Genomic DNA, 16,366 nt, shown 5'->3' on the forward strand with positions numbered 1-16,366 from the left:
CTAATATTACTTGGTAACTTAACTAAGATAAACCTAATTCAATTGTGTATTACCATTTGAAGCAGTTCATTTAAGTTGTTCCAACAATTCATTTTTCCACTGTGCTTTGGCAGTAAAGCTGAAAATCTTGGAGTTGAGTTTTAGAATAACACAAAATATAACACAAAACTTTCATCAAATGTTTTAATTTATTTGTTTTATACATTTAGAGGTTGTTTTTTTTTTGTTATATTTACCATTATTGTAATTATCAGCATCATTCTTTGTTAAACCAATTTACCAAATTGAACCAAATAAATAAATGAGTTTTAAAATGTGCTACTTTAGCTCCAATCACTCTGTCTAAATGTAGTCATCACTCTGATTCACGAGCAACAATGAACAAATGTTGAAAAGTTCTCTTTCAATTAAATATGTGAAAACATACGCAAATAAAGGCATTTCAACACAGTTTTGCATGAAGGTTTGTGTTACTCTAAATTTTGACTTTTTCTTTTCTAGAAATATATTTGTTCCAAACAGCAGTATGGGCCCTGAAAACAAACATATGTGTTTACTCCTAAAACCTACAGATAGTGAAAGGTATCAGAGCCAATGTGCAACATTTTCGATGAATTTATTTGATCAAAAACAAGTAAAAAAATAAATAACACCAATAATTGGAAAACTGTTGAATCATGGATATGTTAGTCAGCCAGGCTGATAAACGGTGGATCCCGACAGCGGCTGTTTGTTATGTACTTAAATTATTAGTATGATTGATGTGTGTAAGCTATTGTTTGAAAATGTCTAAATATATCCACACAGGAAATGACAAATTTTCACTTCCATTGCTATATAACCATAAACATATTTTTTTCAACGTAGGCAAGTGAAGCCAACCGTGTAAAAAACTCAGCGTGTGCACAAAAACACATGAACAGTGACACACGCACACAGCAAACACAATGCAGGCGGCAGACTGTGTGGAGGTGATAAGGGTGACAAGGAAAAAGTGTTGTGGTGGGGGGGGGGAGGTGTGGCCAACCTGAGAGAGACAGAGAGAGAGAGAGAGAGAGAGGGAGAGGCAAGAAGGAAGACACAAGTGAGAAAACACACCAGACTGGTGACAGCAAAACAGAAACAGGGAGTCTAACATCACTGGTATCTACAGTGGAAATGTGTCGACCTGCAGACTTCACAGCAACATGAAAACTGAGAAGCTGGAGCTGAATTTGTCTTACAGCCCTACACTTCCATGGCACGCAGGACAGCAAACTATGCTTTGGATACAAGGATTACACAAAGGTTGACACCTGAGTAGTCCCAGAGAGCTGGCCAGGTAAGAGGAAAATAACTCCTAAAGCAAACCAGAGAAGCTAACACTAACCCCTTCATCTGAGACAGAATATGAATTTTGTCATCTATATATGTTTGTTTGATCCTATTTTGTTAAAAATGTGTCCATCTAAACACTGCATCTGTCACACAGATACCACAAATATCCTCCTCACATAACATTTATGACATCTTCCTATGCAATGTGTGCATGCGAACATATTCATTGTGAGTTTGTGTTTTGACGCACCAGTTGGTTTTGCATGAGCATTTTGCACGTATGTCTGTGTGTCTTTAACAACATATTTTCAGGCTGTTGTCATTGTGTGTCTACGTGCAGTGAGATGTGCTTAGTTCGGCATGCAGTTGTGTGTGTGTATAATTGAGTTATTGGTGCATGTCAATGTGAGGAACAATGCAGACAAACTGGTCTAGTGACATCTAACCTAAAAAACAAAGGACGGTGTCGGTGTTTGTGTTTTGCCTTCAGAAATACTTACCACACACCTGTTGGCTTTGGAAGGGTGTGTGTATGTGTGCGTATGTCACAAGTTCTGATAGATGAGGATGACACTGCATTATTACCACATGCAGGAAAGTCACAAACACACGTTAAACCTGCGCCGTACATTTGACGCGAGTCTACACTGTGATGCTCACCATACCATTACATCACTATGACAGCCTAAGGTGTTCGACTGTTTGGTGAAACTGACCTTGGAGGAGAGAAAAGAACGACGAGGTAGGCACAGAACAAGTATTCCATAAATATTATTTAATAAAGAAAATTTCTCCAAAAACGATTTTTATTACTAATAAATTAGTTGAGTAAAGGATTAATGTACGTATTAAGCATTGTTGTATTTCACAGTGTTGGGCAGCTGGTCAATACAAGCAAGGTCATTACTAGTTAAACTACATTTCTCCATAGCGTGATGGCAGCAGTGCTGTTTTCTGAATCAAACAGCAGTTTACAGTGATTGAAAGGAAAATGTCTCAGCATAGTAAAAATAGAGACTAATGTACAATTAACAACTATAGACTAAAACTATGGGAATAAGACAAAATATTTGATAGGTACTAAAGATGACAAAATGTGTAGAAAAGACCTCTGAGCTTGCATTGTGATCAGGAGAATCTTTTGAAACTTTAAAAACATACAAAACGTAAAGAGAAAACCCACTGCAAGAGCAAACATACATTACAATAATAGAATTATCTTACTATCTTATAGTGCGATCAAGAAAAATACTAAAACTACATTCATAAAATATTATAGTAAATACATTTTAAATATATTTTAAGAGTAAGATGTTATTATTTATTTTATTATTTTATTAAAGAAAAGGAAAAACTGTGGAAATTCTCTGATTCCAGCCTCTTACATGCGAATACTTTCTCTTTTTTTTCTCCTCTCTTACAGTCGTAAACTGAATTCTTTGGTCTGTGGACAAAATAAAGCATTTGTCGAGCTTTGGAAAACACCGATAGACATTTTTCACTTTTTTCTTAACTAAATGAATATTTGAAAATATAATCCACAACAAAAGTAGGCTTTTGGTACAGGCGAAATATTCAGTGAGCCCTCCTGCTCTATGGACGAGATCAGAGGAGTGGAAAAAACCACTCCCATCAGGATAGCACTGTTCCATGATAGGATAAAAGGTGAACACTCACAACAACCTGGCATTGATTTGCTGTGAACCTTGCCTCCAAAGTCAAGCGGAACTAAACCACACCAGCAAAATACCTCCAACAGAGTAACAGAGCCACTAGATCGCCTCACTGTCAGGGTCAAGAGTTCAAATTTTTTCTGTAATTCATCACCCATTTCTAGTTTCTGATATAGTGAGCTACTTGTGCCAAGTTAATGCAGAGTAACTGCCTAGTTCACCTCAAACTTTTTACCATTGGAACACATAAAATTAATTTAAAGTGACTTTCACAGAGGCTCAACAACCCAATAGTTCATTCAGATGGTCTACAGCGACAGAGGAATGTAAGTTTTGGTAGCTGCTGACATATTGATAACTTAAACTAAATAATACTAAAATGAGCAAACCAAGGAAAACACTGATAATGTTGGTTTCACCCGAGTCTCAGCAAACCCCCATTCGAGAGATCCCCCATTTGCTAAACAAATCAGAAGGAGAGGACAACAACAGTGTTCGTGCCTCTGCTTGTGGCATCAAGGAAGCAGCAGGAGTGCGTCCCTGCATTCCACATGGGCATCTCCCTTTACACTTCCTCATTTGTATATGCAAATTAGTGATTGCGGAAATATGCATATTTGGGGGGAAAAAAACTGACCACTACTTTGAATACGCAGTGTCAAATGCGGTCGGGAGATATCTGCATAGACAAAAACATGCTGCCATTCTAATCTTACTTCTCCTGTGATTTTGTGCTTGCATTCACAATTTAAATGTATTTCAATTCAATTCTTGTCTCTTCTCTGCTAATGGCTTCTTGGTTGCAGAGAGGACTGCAGATTTTTTTTGTTTGTTTTACAGAATATGGTTAGAGCAAAGACTACATTTTTGGCAGATTCTTAAATGAGACATGTAGAATAAAGTGGCTGATGAAATATCACAGTTTTAAACTTAGATTTTCTTCATCATGTCACAGATTAGTAGTTCAAGACCATTGAAAAGTTGATAATAATAATAATTCTTAGTGTTTTTACAGGTTGTGGCTCTAAATGGTGTAATTTGGGGGATTTTTTTAAAGCATGACAAGCCTTTCAAACCTGCTGGAGGCTTAATAATTGCTCACACAAGGATTAATAAGGTTGAAACACATTCATCACAGTTTCAGGGACTTTCCTGCATACAGATATTTTCCAAACAATAATAACTGAGACACATGAAACACTTTGAGGATAACGTTGAGATCAAATATGTCTCGTATGTCATCTGTGTGATTTGAGAAGTTTAACGGGCTGCTGAATGCCAGGTTATCCTTTCATGGCTTTTATGGATTTTGGGTCACTGCTGAGCGATGGTAATGCTGATCTCTGCTCCTCTATTATGTGTGTAACTGATAGCTGGTTAAGTATACACGTGGAAAACAAGTTGTCCAGCACTCTTTATCTGCTGTGTGACTCAAGACATATAAAGGTTACAGTCAACTTTGTTTTGTAAGTGTAGATAAAAAGGCAAATGGTGAATGTATTTGCTAAACGTGGTTTGGTTGTTTCCTCAGTAGTTCTCAGCAGTTCAAACTCCGAAACAGTTATTAGAGAGGCAGATGCTGCATGACTATCTAAGCTTAGAGGATTTAGGGCTGCTGCTGAGCAGAGGAAATGTTGATCTGTTCCTCTAGCTGATAGTAATGTTGATCTATCTGTGGTCTTCTCTTCCTGTCCAGCATGTCATCCAACTCTACGGCTGACGATTCGTGTGCGGCGGACGACAACCTCTGTAGTAAGGACACTGATGCTTCTCATAATCTCTCTCTAGTAATCTTCATCATCACCAAGCCTTTCCCTTCCCATCATTCCTCTTCAAACCCTCTTCAATCCTGTGTCTCAGCTTTAATCTAGTTGATTCCTCATTACGAATCTCTTCTGTAAATATCCTGTGCTTTCTCTGCCAATCTGAAACATGCCCACATTTCAACAGATCAGATGTAGAGCTGCCACGATTAGTTGGCATAATCGATGACGTCGCCACTGATATCAATATTTTTAAAGTGCTGCATGTTCTGTTTTTATCTTTTTTTACTAAAATTCATTACAACAAATGTGTTTCGTCAGTATCACAATGTATTATTGTTTCATGACATTTGGATCCAGTACTTCTGTCAGCTGCAGCTACATTTTTCTAAAATGGCAGCAGCAGCAGAGCCTGAATCAGTTCAGTTAAAAAGCTTCCAAAGAACCCAATGTCTCCAAAGTCTGGGAGTACTTCAAATGATCCCAGAACAAAAAAGAAAGGCTTGCTACGATGTGGCAGACCACAGCAGCACAACACAATGCAGAAACACACAGGTGGCACTTTCCATCTGTTCACTTCTCTCCTGCTCTCTGTGCTCACATATTCTGTATCTCAATATGTTGTATTCCCTATGTAAGTGTTCTCATAGAAACATTTTTCAGTTTTTGTTATCAGACAATTGAAGGAGGACGAAAGAGAGACTTAAGTGTAGCCCAATAAGACTACATATTAAACTAGAAGTCACTTTCAAGCTGCTGCCCTGCATCGCTAAAATTCTGATTTTATAACCATAACTTCATCAGACAGACTCGTCATACACAAATGCGGATTTGAGAATTCATCTGCATTTTTTTTAGCAGTCAAGCCAAAGTCAGATAACAATTAAACAATAAGGACAAAAGACAGTGCTTTAGCTGATCCATGTTGCACCTTGCCATCCATCCTTGCAAACTTGCTTTTGTTTTCTGGATTGTGATTGGCTATTTATTCTTGTACTCATTTAATATTTTGGTTATATGTCTTCTGTGTACTTTCATTACAGTAAATAGCAGCAACTACCTCATTTTGACTGTAAATCTAATACATCAGGAAAACGCTGAAGCGTACTGCTGAAGTAAAACTGACATGAGACATGAATCTATATAGCTCACCTTGGTCACCAGTCAGCAGACCAAGTTTCTGTGGGTCAAATAAATAAAGGCGACTTTTAAAATAAACTCAACCTTACAATGTCTTGCTATTTACCAAAAATAAAATGTGTCATTATTTCGATTTATTCAGCTACCAAACTGCCAGCTGAATGCAAAATCCTATCCTAATCAGCAGTATTAACTGCTGATTCACACATAGTTCTGACAAGTCTTTGTCATCAGATCCTGCTGAAACATCCAAAAATGTAGATCAGCGACTGTTAAAAGTCAAAATGTAGTGAAGGATGTAATTACCAGTCTCAAAAATGATAAGTCCTCTGGTGAGATTCAACATTTTTTGTCGAAAAAAATGCCCTTTATGTTCAAGTCTGAGATGATTTCGCTCATTTAAGAAAATTTCTTTTTTGTCATAATTACTTCGTACAACATAAAAATTGTTTTCCTATTTGCACACGTACATACAGCAAAATATTTAAGACATATATGCAGTTATGATGCGGTCTAGGCCCACAGAAATAAATGAGATGCTGGGCAAAGCTCCACATTGAGACTTTGAACTGGTTTCCTCAGTCTAAGGAAGAGGAGGAGAAGCCCTACAATAGTTCATTCAGTCTATTCTATCAATAGAATAGAATGAGAATGCTGGATGTCTTTAGCTAACCAACATGAAAATGAGTCTTTGTGGAACAGTGTTGTTGAAAGTTCAATCTCAAACCAAGCCTTTATCGAGAATGACAAGAAATGATTTATGCCTCTCTGCAAACCACACAAAACCACACCTAAGAATGTGCCACAACCAGAACATCATTTGTAGAACCATCAGTGACTTCACATTCCAGTTTCTTCTTCCAAACAACACGGATTAATGCCGACAAGAGGTGTGCAAAATGATAGATCTGACAGCTGCTGCTTATGTTAGCACGTAGCAATAGCAATTTGACGGTAGGAGTGAAAAAGAATTTTTAAAAAAACAAAAAAAAACTTCTCAGACACAGCGATCATAACAGTGGCTCAGTAGCTCAATAAGGAAATGCATATAATTAAAAAGTCAGTGCTGAATTCTCTGGATAGCAATGTGTGACTCATTCTGGCTCATCGAAACCAGTCATACTCTCTAACTATAACAAAACTGTGTCATGTTAGTAATTAAGCACGAAAGCTGTTTCATTATCGGTTAAGTATGGTACTTAGCAATTCACTAATGCGACAGCGACAAACAATTGTGGCATTCGTCCGCATGCCTTGCAATGATGCAGCGTCATTATAAGAGTAAAAAAGGATTCAAGAAAGAGCTGTGCGTGCAAATGACTAAGCTGCAACCTAGAAAAAAGATTTGTAATCTCTTTTCTATTTTTGGTACCTTTACAATGGACAGAGCTTTAACACTCTCTCCAATTAAATTCCATTGTTTTAACATGTCAATATTGTGTTTTTTACATGTTTGAAGACACATTACAAGTAAAAATGAGCAGTGAATACCATGGAAGCAGTATACTGAAGACAGCCTCAAAAACTCGGATTTAGACTTTTAGGGTTTTAAAGCCTGCAGGGTGGGGCTTCTGTAGCATTACTCTTCCATAGAATCAGTGTTTGGTTCCAACATGGACAGCTGAAATAGTCCAATACTACAACTTGTCAATTTGTAGTGTAAAGTAGTTTCACAGTGCTTAAACAGACTCTAGGTGAGCTGGTGTGCTTGGGCTGTACTGATTAGCAAAGGGGTGGATGGAAATAATTTTTAGGGTTTAAATCAACAACCGGACAGAGACTTTAAAAGCTCCACAGTGACTGAATTGATAGTTGCATTCATACACTAAAAGCCTTTGCTAGATTTGAGTCTTGTTGAGCAACATATTAACACTGGTATAAATGGAAGATGATGTAATGTCAAGATAGAACATCCTGTCAACAGGAAGTGCAACCTTTTCAACAGCCAGCCTCTCTGAATTCCAAGCACTTTCTGAGTGTTTTATACTCCTGCCACATTTTTCTGTCACTGTGGGCTCATTTTTCACTGCAATAAAAAGTATTGCACCTCCATGAAATTTAGATAGTTTTTCTGATTAAATGGAAATGTCATAGATGACAGTTTAACAACTGCCTCACAACTGAAAATCCATTCTTTAATTTTAGTTTCTTTTTATGATAAAAGTGTACTTTTTAAACCTGCTCGTGGGTTTCCTGGCCAACCATAGGCATGGTGTATTTAGAAAAATTGTATAACAGTCATAGCTGTGGTGTATTTCTGTACTCTCCTTAGTTCAGTAAAAACAAAAAACAAAAAAAACAAGCCGCTACAACATTTCAGACTGTCTTTGATTGAATTTCCCTTCTGGGATAAATAAAGTATTTTTCATTTTTTCATTTCATTTCTTCTTGGTACTGCACAGTGTTACTGGAACTGGCATAGCACATCAACTTCTGTCTTTCTCTCCAAGTAATAAGGACGCATCAGCAGGCAGTGATCATTGTCCCTACGCTGCTCTTCGTGGGCACCCTGATCACCCTGGTGCCCCTGTTTATACTGAGGTACTGCGCTGAACGGAAGAGGAGGCTGGTCACAGTACCTCAACACTACAACAGCTCATCGCATCGACACACACAGAGGAACAACCACAGAAACCACCTACAGGGCATTGATGGTTAGCAAGCATGTACAAGTGGCCATTTTTCAAATCTTATGTTCTATATTTCAATTTTCCAAACTACACATGCTCTGAATTGTTTTGTCTCTCTCGACAGCTCCCCCTGGGATTAACCCACTAGAACATGAAGAGGTGCCAATGTCAGTTCAACATGTGCAGCAGAATGTGAGGCCAACTCTGGCTGCAGCGCCACAGGTGTCCACAGGGAGGCATCATGGAGCCTTCAGCCAGGTCACTGCACTGCCGCAGACCTTTGCCATCCAGACCAGCGACACAGTCAGCCTCTACAGAGCCCGAATGGACAACAGGAATGTCGTCCTGAGGGTGTTGAAAGGTAAACCAACCTGTTCCAAGCCAACACCCCTAATACAGAGGTCCAACTACTCACTGCATGGCTGCTAAGGAAGTGCAAAAAATGTTGTTTTTTTTCTCTCTTTAATGAGCAACTGCAAGTTAGTCTGGTTACTGGTAACTTTCCAGTTTCAAAAGCTCTCAATGATTTGATCATAAAGTAGGGTTATATTTCTTGTTATGGTCAAACGTATGCTAAGTTTCAAACATACAGCACTGTGACTGTAAATGTGAAGCAGGATGTTTTTAGTTTCAAACTGCTTTTTTTAAATGCATTTTTTGTTAATTTCTCTTATTGATCTTCCTCCTCAGACACAGCAAACAACAGTGAGAAACAGAACTTTTTGAGGTTTGCGTCCTTTGTGTCTGGACTAGGGCCACACCCCTTCATACCTGCGCTGCTGGGCGTCATTTCAGTGCAGTCGCCTCTAGTTATGGTGGTGGAAGAGCTACAGCACAGAGACCTGCTGGGATTCCTGTGGAGTTGTAGACAGGTATAGCAATGCATTACACATCAAGACATGTTATTCACACTATAAGTGACAGGTTTACATTGTGGTTCAAGTCACAAACTTCAAGGCAGGTCCTTGTTCATTTCAGAAATTAGCCAAATTTACCACTTTTTGTATCATCTCTAACTGAATCAGTCTATTTAACCCTGTCTAAACTCTGAAACAGGCAAATAAAAAAACAAATAGACCAAAATATTATCAGGGAACATTTAGAGCAGCATTGGTTGTGGTCATGTATTGCTGATAAATGCATATAATGGTACAATAAACCACAAAATGCATTACCTTATCACTGAAGCAACTTAAAATCTCAGAAACGAATGACAAGTAAACATCAACTATATCACTAACTCCCCAAATTAGTTAAATTAACTGGATGATGTTCATCAGATGTCATGCAGATAAAGTAATTACTCCCGATTGCCTTTGTGGGGCAGTAGAGAGCAACATAGTCTACAACTGAAACCAGAGAATCGGTATCCTTAAGTAACACGACACACTTCACAGTGGCACGCTGGCCTGACATATATATGGTCCGGTGTAGCAGCTGATTATAAACACAGACAGAGAGGTAAAAGGTTACTGTCTGACGAAAACAAGTCCAAAACATTGACACATTTCTTCACTCTGCTTCTCTTTCACTGAAGGAAAACCCAAGTTTAGAGCCTTATATGACAGAGAAGAGGATCTTCACCATGGCAGGACAAGTGGCCTCTGCTCTGGTTGGTTCAACTGCTGTCTGCCCTTCTGACAGTCTGCTTCATGAATCAAAAAACTGTATTTGTGTACTTGGAAGAGAGCTCACTCTGTCTCACTGCTCACCTGCTCTTCTTTCTGAAAACTAATCTGCTTTTATTCTGCGAAAGTTTTTAATCTAACCAGCGCTATAATGTCAGCTGAATCCAAAACAATATGAATAAACACAATGAACCACTACATGTATCAAAATGAAGTAATTCTGTTTAGTAGTACACTTGCAGTGTGGATTTTTTTCTACTCCACGGCCAGCCGCTAAACGACTGTATTTTCAGCATGCCTCTTATTTCCTGGTCTTTTTCTGGACATCATAAAGGACTACCTGCACACTCAGCGCTGCATCCATGGCAACATAGGAGCTCGCAGCGTTCTGGTTGGTGGAGACCTGACCGCTAAACTGTGGGGATTGGGCCCGGCCTACCGCAAGAGAACACAGGCTGGTTCACCGGGGGAGGTGGAGGACATGGAGCTGAGGAAATGGCAGGCACCTGAAGTATTGGCCAGGAGAATCATCAGTCAGGGCAGCGATGTGTGAGTGTCCGAGTCCTCAGGGGGAATAATAAATAATGCACTGAAGACTACTGAATATTAAACAAGTCACCGAAATGTCCTATACAGAGCTGTCAAAGATCCCACTTCACTTGATGTTAAGTTTGTACTGATTTGTACATGTCACTGCCACTGCACAGCGCTCAGCTAGATTACATCAACAGTTTACAGCCCACCTCCTACACAAAGATCAGCAGGACTGTTTTATGCAATCAAAAATTAAAAGCCTGAACAATATAATACTAGAAAAAAACGGTTTTAATCTTAGTCTTCACATTTTGCGTTTGGAAATCCATGTAGATGCTACATCCAGCATCACTACTTTCATCCCAAAACCCACTAGCAGGTTTAAAATGCAATCATTTAAGAAGGAAACCAACCAAATTAAATTGTTAAATCAGCCAAAAATGGTAAAATGATGAAAGAACAGTGAGATTTTTACCTTTCGGGCATCCTTGAACTCATCAGATTAGTTCAAGGACAAAAACAAAGTGCAAAAAGGAGACAAGTACAGAAAGAAATTAAATATTGAAGTTGTAAAAATTGAAAAAAAAGTTGAAAAATGTTGGACATGCTGATTTTGTTTTACTTTTTTATGATCTTGGCGTTCTAAGTGCGCCGTAGTGCACAGAAGACATGTTTAAGTTCTCGCTACTTCTAGTCATGGTTGTGCTGTTTCTATAGAGGTGTGGGACTTTATATTGCAGTGAAAAATGAGCCTACAGTGAGCAAAAATGTAAGAAGAGCAAAAAAAAAAAAACGTTCAGAAACTGTTTCAGGTTCAGAGGGTCAAATACTAGAAGAGCAGTTGTTCTCCTGCATAGAGAACTCTTTGTTTCCCCCCAAAGAGATATTGAGCCAAAATGATAAGAACTGAGCATGACAAAAAAAATGTTTGTATTTTTTTTTTTTAATAACTGGAAAATGCAGATTTCTTTTAGATAAGTTAACACAGACTCATCAATTATGCAATTATACTCTAGTCTTCACCCATGGGTCTATTTTGAGCCAAGAAAAACCCTGCACAGGGAATAGAAATTTCGTATTTTCACACTTTTCTTCTATATTCTGTTTATAATTCAATCTGAGAGTAGATTGTAATTCCTTGTATTGATGTAGCTTTCTCCACCTATTTCTAACAGATGGTCCTTTGGCATCCTCCTCTATGAAATGGTCACATTAGGTGGGTATTCTTTAAAGTCTACACATATTTTCCAAGAAAAGTTGTTCATTTGATGAATCATAAAAGTGCAAAGAATAAATATAATGCCTAAACTGTCTGTAACAGGATATCAGTCTAATACATAATACTGTGATGTATTCAGGTGACCCACCATTTGCTCAGATCTTGGCAACTGAACTTCTGCAGCATCTCCAGAGAGGAAAGCATCTCAAACGGCCAGCCACATGCTCCACCTCACTGTAAGAACAGCAGCAGAAAACTGTTTTTATGAGCTGTCCAATGCCAACATTGCACAGGAGTGGCAGTTTTCATCAACCACTTATCCTGTGTTGACAGCATGTCGATGCATCACTTCACCTTTCGCTTATTCAGGCATCACAGGCACTGCTCACACCACAAAACTATTAGAAAAACGATAACCTTTTTTTTTTTTTTTTTTTTTTTTTTACCACTGTGTGCTTAGACAAATGTCAATAATCAATCAACCTTTGTTTAAACTCAGACTTACACTGAGACAGAGGCCTTATTTGCAATATAGTCAAACAAAGATACAAAAAAACAGGAAGTACAGGCAAACAACAAAAAAATTTGAGAAAAAAACAGCAATACAAATATTTAAAAAGCAAGTTGGCAAAATAACGCCATTAAGAATAAAGAACAGCAACTAGGATTCTGAATGAGGTGAGAAGCTGGAAGTAAAACAAGACAAAACTAGAAACCTAAATTGCCTTGAGCATAAAAACAAGTCCAGCTTTAGATTGTTCTGCAGGTTAATCCGGGTTTCAGCTGCACAATGAGCTAAACTGGATTACCCAAGCTCAGCGAAAAACAGCAGGAACCTGTAATTCAGTCATTTGAGTGGGTACACCTGGGGCCTCTTTAAAAGGAGGGTAAAAGACCAGTAAAGGCCTCATAAACAAATAAATAAAATCCAGAGTCTATCAATCCACACAGAGAGGGAGAGCCAACTAACTGCACATAGAGCTCACAGCGAAGAGCACTGTAATCATCACTGGTAACAAATCTCAATGCAGAATGATAAACAGCATCCAAGGGCCTAAGAGGTGCAGCTGATTTATGCATGTATAAAATATCAACAAATTCCAACACTGGTAAGAAAAAAAAAACAAGCCTCGAGCATAATTTATTTTCTGTACTGACACATGATTCAGTCATACAAGAGATTTAAAATATCTTAAGCATCATGAGCATTAGTGCCAAAGTGCTCAAAGTAATTACTTTTAGTTCCAATACTAAAGTCCATTTCCATTCAGAAGTTAAAAAAAAAAATCTAACTTCGAGCGCTGTTTGATTGATTCTCCCTTTATTTTACATTTAAATGATGTAAAACTATATTAGACATTTTTGACAAACCCTTAATACCGTCTTAAACCCCATTTCAAATTCGTAAAACCTTTATTCTATTTGTGAAAATGCAAACAAGGAAGACTTTAGCGCATCTTTTTTTTTTTTTTTTTTACATTTGGACCACATTAGACCAGGTTCAGATCTGGAATCACTGTACGGTATAATCTGCACTACATTGTCCTACGAAGCAAAATGTCTTTAATACACAATTTGTGATGGGAGATTTCGGTTTTGTTTTGCTTCCCACATGCAACCACATTAGACCATGTCCAGATTTAAAAACCACGATATATAGATAGGTCATATTGGGACAAGGTTGTGGCAGAGAGGCTTAAGAGTTTTTAAAACAAAGTCTCTGGCCTGTGAAATCTTGATTTGATTTTTCCACATTTTCAAAAATAAAATAAAGGTTTCAGAAATCAGAGACTGTGCTTACCTGATCTCATTATGTAGTCTTTATGTGAAAAAGGCAGAGAAATCTCCCATTAATAAACTTTCACATATACGGTAATTGTATTTGTGAAAGTAACTGTTTCACAAATCAGAAATTGTGTTTCTATAGAATCTTTAGCATCTGTGGGACAATCTAGTAAAGATCTGACCAGTCTGTTTGTAGTGTTTTTTGATCTAGACACGATCAAATGTGGTCTACATGTGCAAAAAGCAGGGGTGTCTTCCCTTTTTGTTTTTTTCTTCTTTTTTTTTTTTGCATTTTCACAAACATAATAAAGGCCTCACAAATCAGAAACAGTGTTTTAAGGAGTATTTAGTCTCTGTAGGACAATCTAGTCCAGATTTAACCAGTCGATATGTCTTGGTTTCAGCTCTGGACCTGTTCTACTGGGTTCTGCATGTAAAACGAGTTGTTAAATCGCTCTTTTTAGTATTTTCCCAAATAAAACAAAGGCATAACAAATCGGAAACTGTGTGTGCAGCGTGGGTTCTCTCTGGGTTCTCCGGCTCCCCCCAACAGTCCAAAAACATTTTGAGGTTAATTGGTGATTCTATATTGTCCATAATGTGAGTGTGCTTGGTTGTCTGTCTCTAAATGTAGCCCTGTGATAGACTGGCGACCTGTCCAGGGTGTCCCCTGCCTTCACCCTAAGTCAGCTGAGACAGGCTCCAGCCCCCCACGACCCTAATGAGGATTAAGCGGTGTATAGATAATGGATTGATGTTTTAAAGAATCTTAAGCCTCCCTGAGACAATCTAGCTCGGATTTGACCTGTTTATACATTGTGGTTATAAATCTAGACCCATTCTACTGAGGTCTAGATTCATAATGGCAGTGAAATCTAACTTTTCTTTCTCTTTTGACATTTTCACAAATATAATTAAGGTTTAAGATGTCAGCTATTGTGGTTTCCATAGAATTTAGCCACTGTATGACAATCTAATCCTGATTTTTAATCCAGACCAGGTCTAATGTGGTCTGCATGTGGAAAAAAAAGCAAGAAAATCACCCGTTTTTGGATTTTAACAAATAAGTATAACAAATTTTAATGCTGTTTCAGACATCATTAAGAGTTTACCTACACTGTCTGCATTATTAACAATCATAATATCCCTCTTCTCACTTATTAACCTGAAAACAAGTGTCCATTCTAGGTTATAACCTCCCATCACTACATGTCAATAGGTGACATTTCATTAGCAAACATTTATGCTAAATGAACGGTTAACTAGCTAATCTTGAGTTGGCTCCAAAAGACTTCAAAAGCGGTCCAACACGACGAACAAACGCTGTAACAACCTGCTAACTGTGGCTCTGAATATGAATACTGTCGCTGAGTTTCACCGTGTTTTACTTGGTTTCGCAGGTACTCCATCATCAGGTCGTGCTGCCACTGGAACCCCCAACAGCGACTCTCCATGTCCGAGCTGATAAGAAAGCTTCAAGCGGGAGAACAATCAGCCAATGGGACGACGGCTCTCAGAGTGCCCGAACCAATGAGCTTCGAGAAATACCTGCGGGAGGCGGGATATGGAGAGGCGTACAACTATGCTGTGCTGTGATTGGCTGAGTGTTGCCAGCCATGTGGACTGCTTCAAGATTGGAGAACTTAATTACCAACATGGACAACACTGTTAATTCTTATCACCATTTTTGTTTTGTACTTGTTTGGTATTATGAAGCACAATCACTTTATATGTTTTAAGAGTAATATATTGATTGTAAATATGTCTGGTTTTGTGTAAACAATCACTATTGTCACCTGAAAGACGATTGAAAATAAAAAACAATACTTGTTTCACCATATCAAGTTAAGAGCAGAGGTTAGTTTCTCCTTTTTGATGGACCATGGAATGATTCTGCCCCTATTTTGTTTGGGACCTGAAAGCTTTTTGCATCATTACAACACAGAATTAGAGATTAATAGGATGCATTCAAATGCACATTGCTTCAGTTGTCATTAACATTTTGAAAAAAAAAAAATCTAAGAATAATAATTATCCGCCAAGAGAAAATCTGACAGTGACACTGTCATCAAATTCTCTCTACTTCTAGTTCTTTGCTGTAAAACGTTACCACAAAAGTTTTTCAGTTGCAAAGGTGAACAGAAGAGTCTTCATGCACTACCAGCATCTTAAGAACTGATTTGGATTAACCTTTATTTTTCATCGCAATGTTCCCAAAACAATAGGAAAGTCCTCACCGTTAGTGCATTGTACAGCTTTTATGGCTAACGGTACAATTAGTTGCCATCATATGTCTGCAGGTCAGAGTTGTGTAGCACACTGAGAGACATTCAGAGATGGTGGAAACTTTGATTTTCCAAACAATTAACAAGGAACTGGCAAAGTAACTGTGTTTTTATGTAACCTATTTACATGTTTTCTTCGCTCCTGCTCTGCGCTCACTTATGCTGTATCTTATAATAGCCAGGTTCCCAAAGAAGCTGTTCTCATTTTTAGGTTTTTATAAACGAAACTACTGATTTTCTACATCAGACCTTCTGACAAACTTGCCATACACACAAATGATGTGAATTCAGCAATGTTTCTATGTGTAATTATTGCTCAGAGAGAAAGATCAAAGTGATTTAAAAAAAAAAAAAAAAAAGTCCTGGTCTCATGAACCCATTCACATCTGTGT

General features: G+C 38.0%; 1 protein-coding gene across 3 annotated transcripts; it reads left to right on the forward strand.

Moving 5' to 3' along the window:
- The first annotated feature begins 1,068 nt into the window (after window positions 1–1,068).
- On the forward strand, window positions 1,069–15,529 carry styk1a (serine/threonine/tyrosine kinase 1a). Of its 3 annotated transcripts, none has more exons than XM_008281145.1 (11): window positions 1,069–1,321; window positions 1,912–2,059; window positions 4,687–4,742; window positions 8,344–8,547; window positions 8,648–8,884; window positions 9,214–9,395; window positions 10,061–10,135; window positions 10,486–10,700; window positions 11,861–11,901; window positions 12,044–12,140; window positions 15,090–15,529. In XM_008281145.1, the coding sequence occupies exons 3-11, from the start codon at window positions 4,688–4,690 to the stop codon at window positions 15,283–15,285; spliced, it is 1,302 nt and encodes a 433-aa protein (XP_008279367.1). In that variant the 5' UTR covers window positions 1,069–1,321; window positions 1,912–2,059; window position 4,687; the 3' UTR covers window positions 15,286–15,529. The 3 variants fall into 3 exon arrangements, with proteins under 3 accessions (XP_008279367.1, XP_008279368.1, XP_008279366.1); XM_008281146.1 differs by having other exon boundaries at window positions 2,002–2,059; XM_008281144.1 differs by lacking the exon at window positions 1,912–2,059.
- Window positions 15,530–16,366: the final 837 nt, after the last annotated feature.

The sequence above is a fragment of the Stegastes partitus genome, unplaced genomic scaffold, assembly GCF_000690725.1.
Source record: "Stegastes partitus isolate 25-593 unplaced genomic scaffold, Stegastes_partitus-1.0.2 Scaffold224, whole genome shotgun sequence".
In the NCBI taxonomy this organism is placed as follows: domain Eukaryota; kingdom Metazoa; phylum Chordata; class Actinopteri; family Pomacentridae; genus Stegastes; species Stegastes partitus.

Excerpts from the sequence above, each read along its gene's own strand:
- styk1a (XM_008281145.1), top strand. The coding sequence starts at position 4,688 with ATGTCATCCAACTCTACGGCTGACGATTCGTGTGCGGCGGACGACAAC. Across the intron at positions 8,885-9,213 it reads CGTCCTGAGGGTGTTGAAAG|ACACAGCAAACAACAGTGAG; the intron begins GTAAACCAACCT and ends CTTCCTCCTCAG. Across the intron at positions 12,141-15,089 it reads GCCACATGCTCCACCTCACT|GTACTCCATCATCAGGTCGT; the intron begins GTAAGAACAGCA and ends TTGGTTTCGCAG.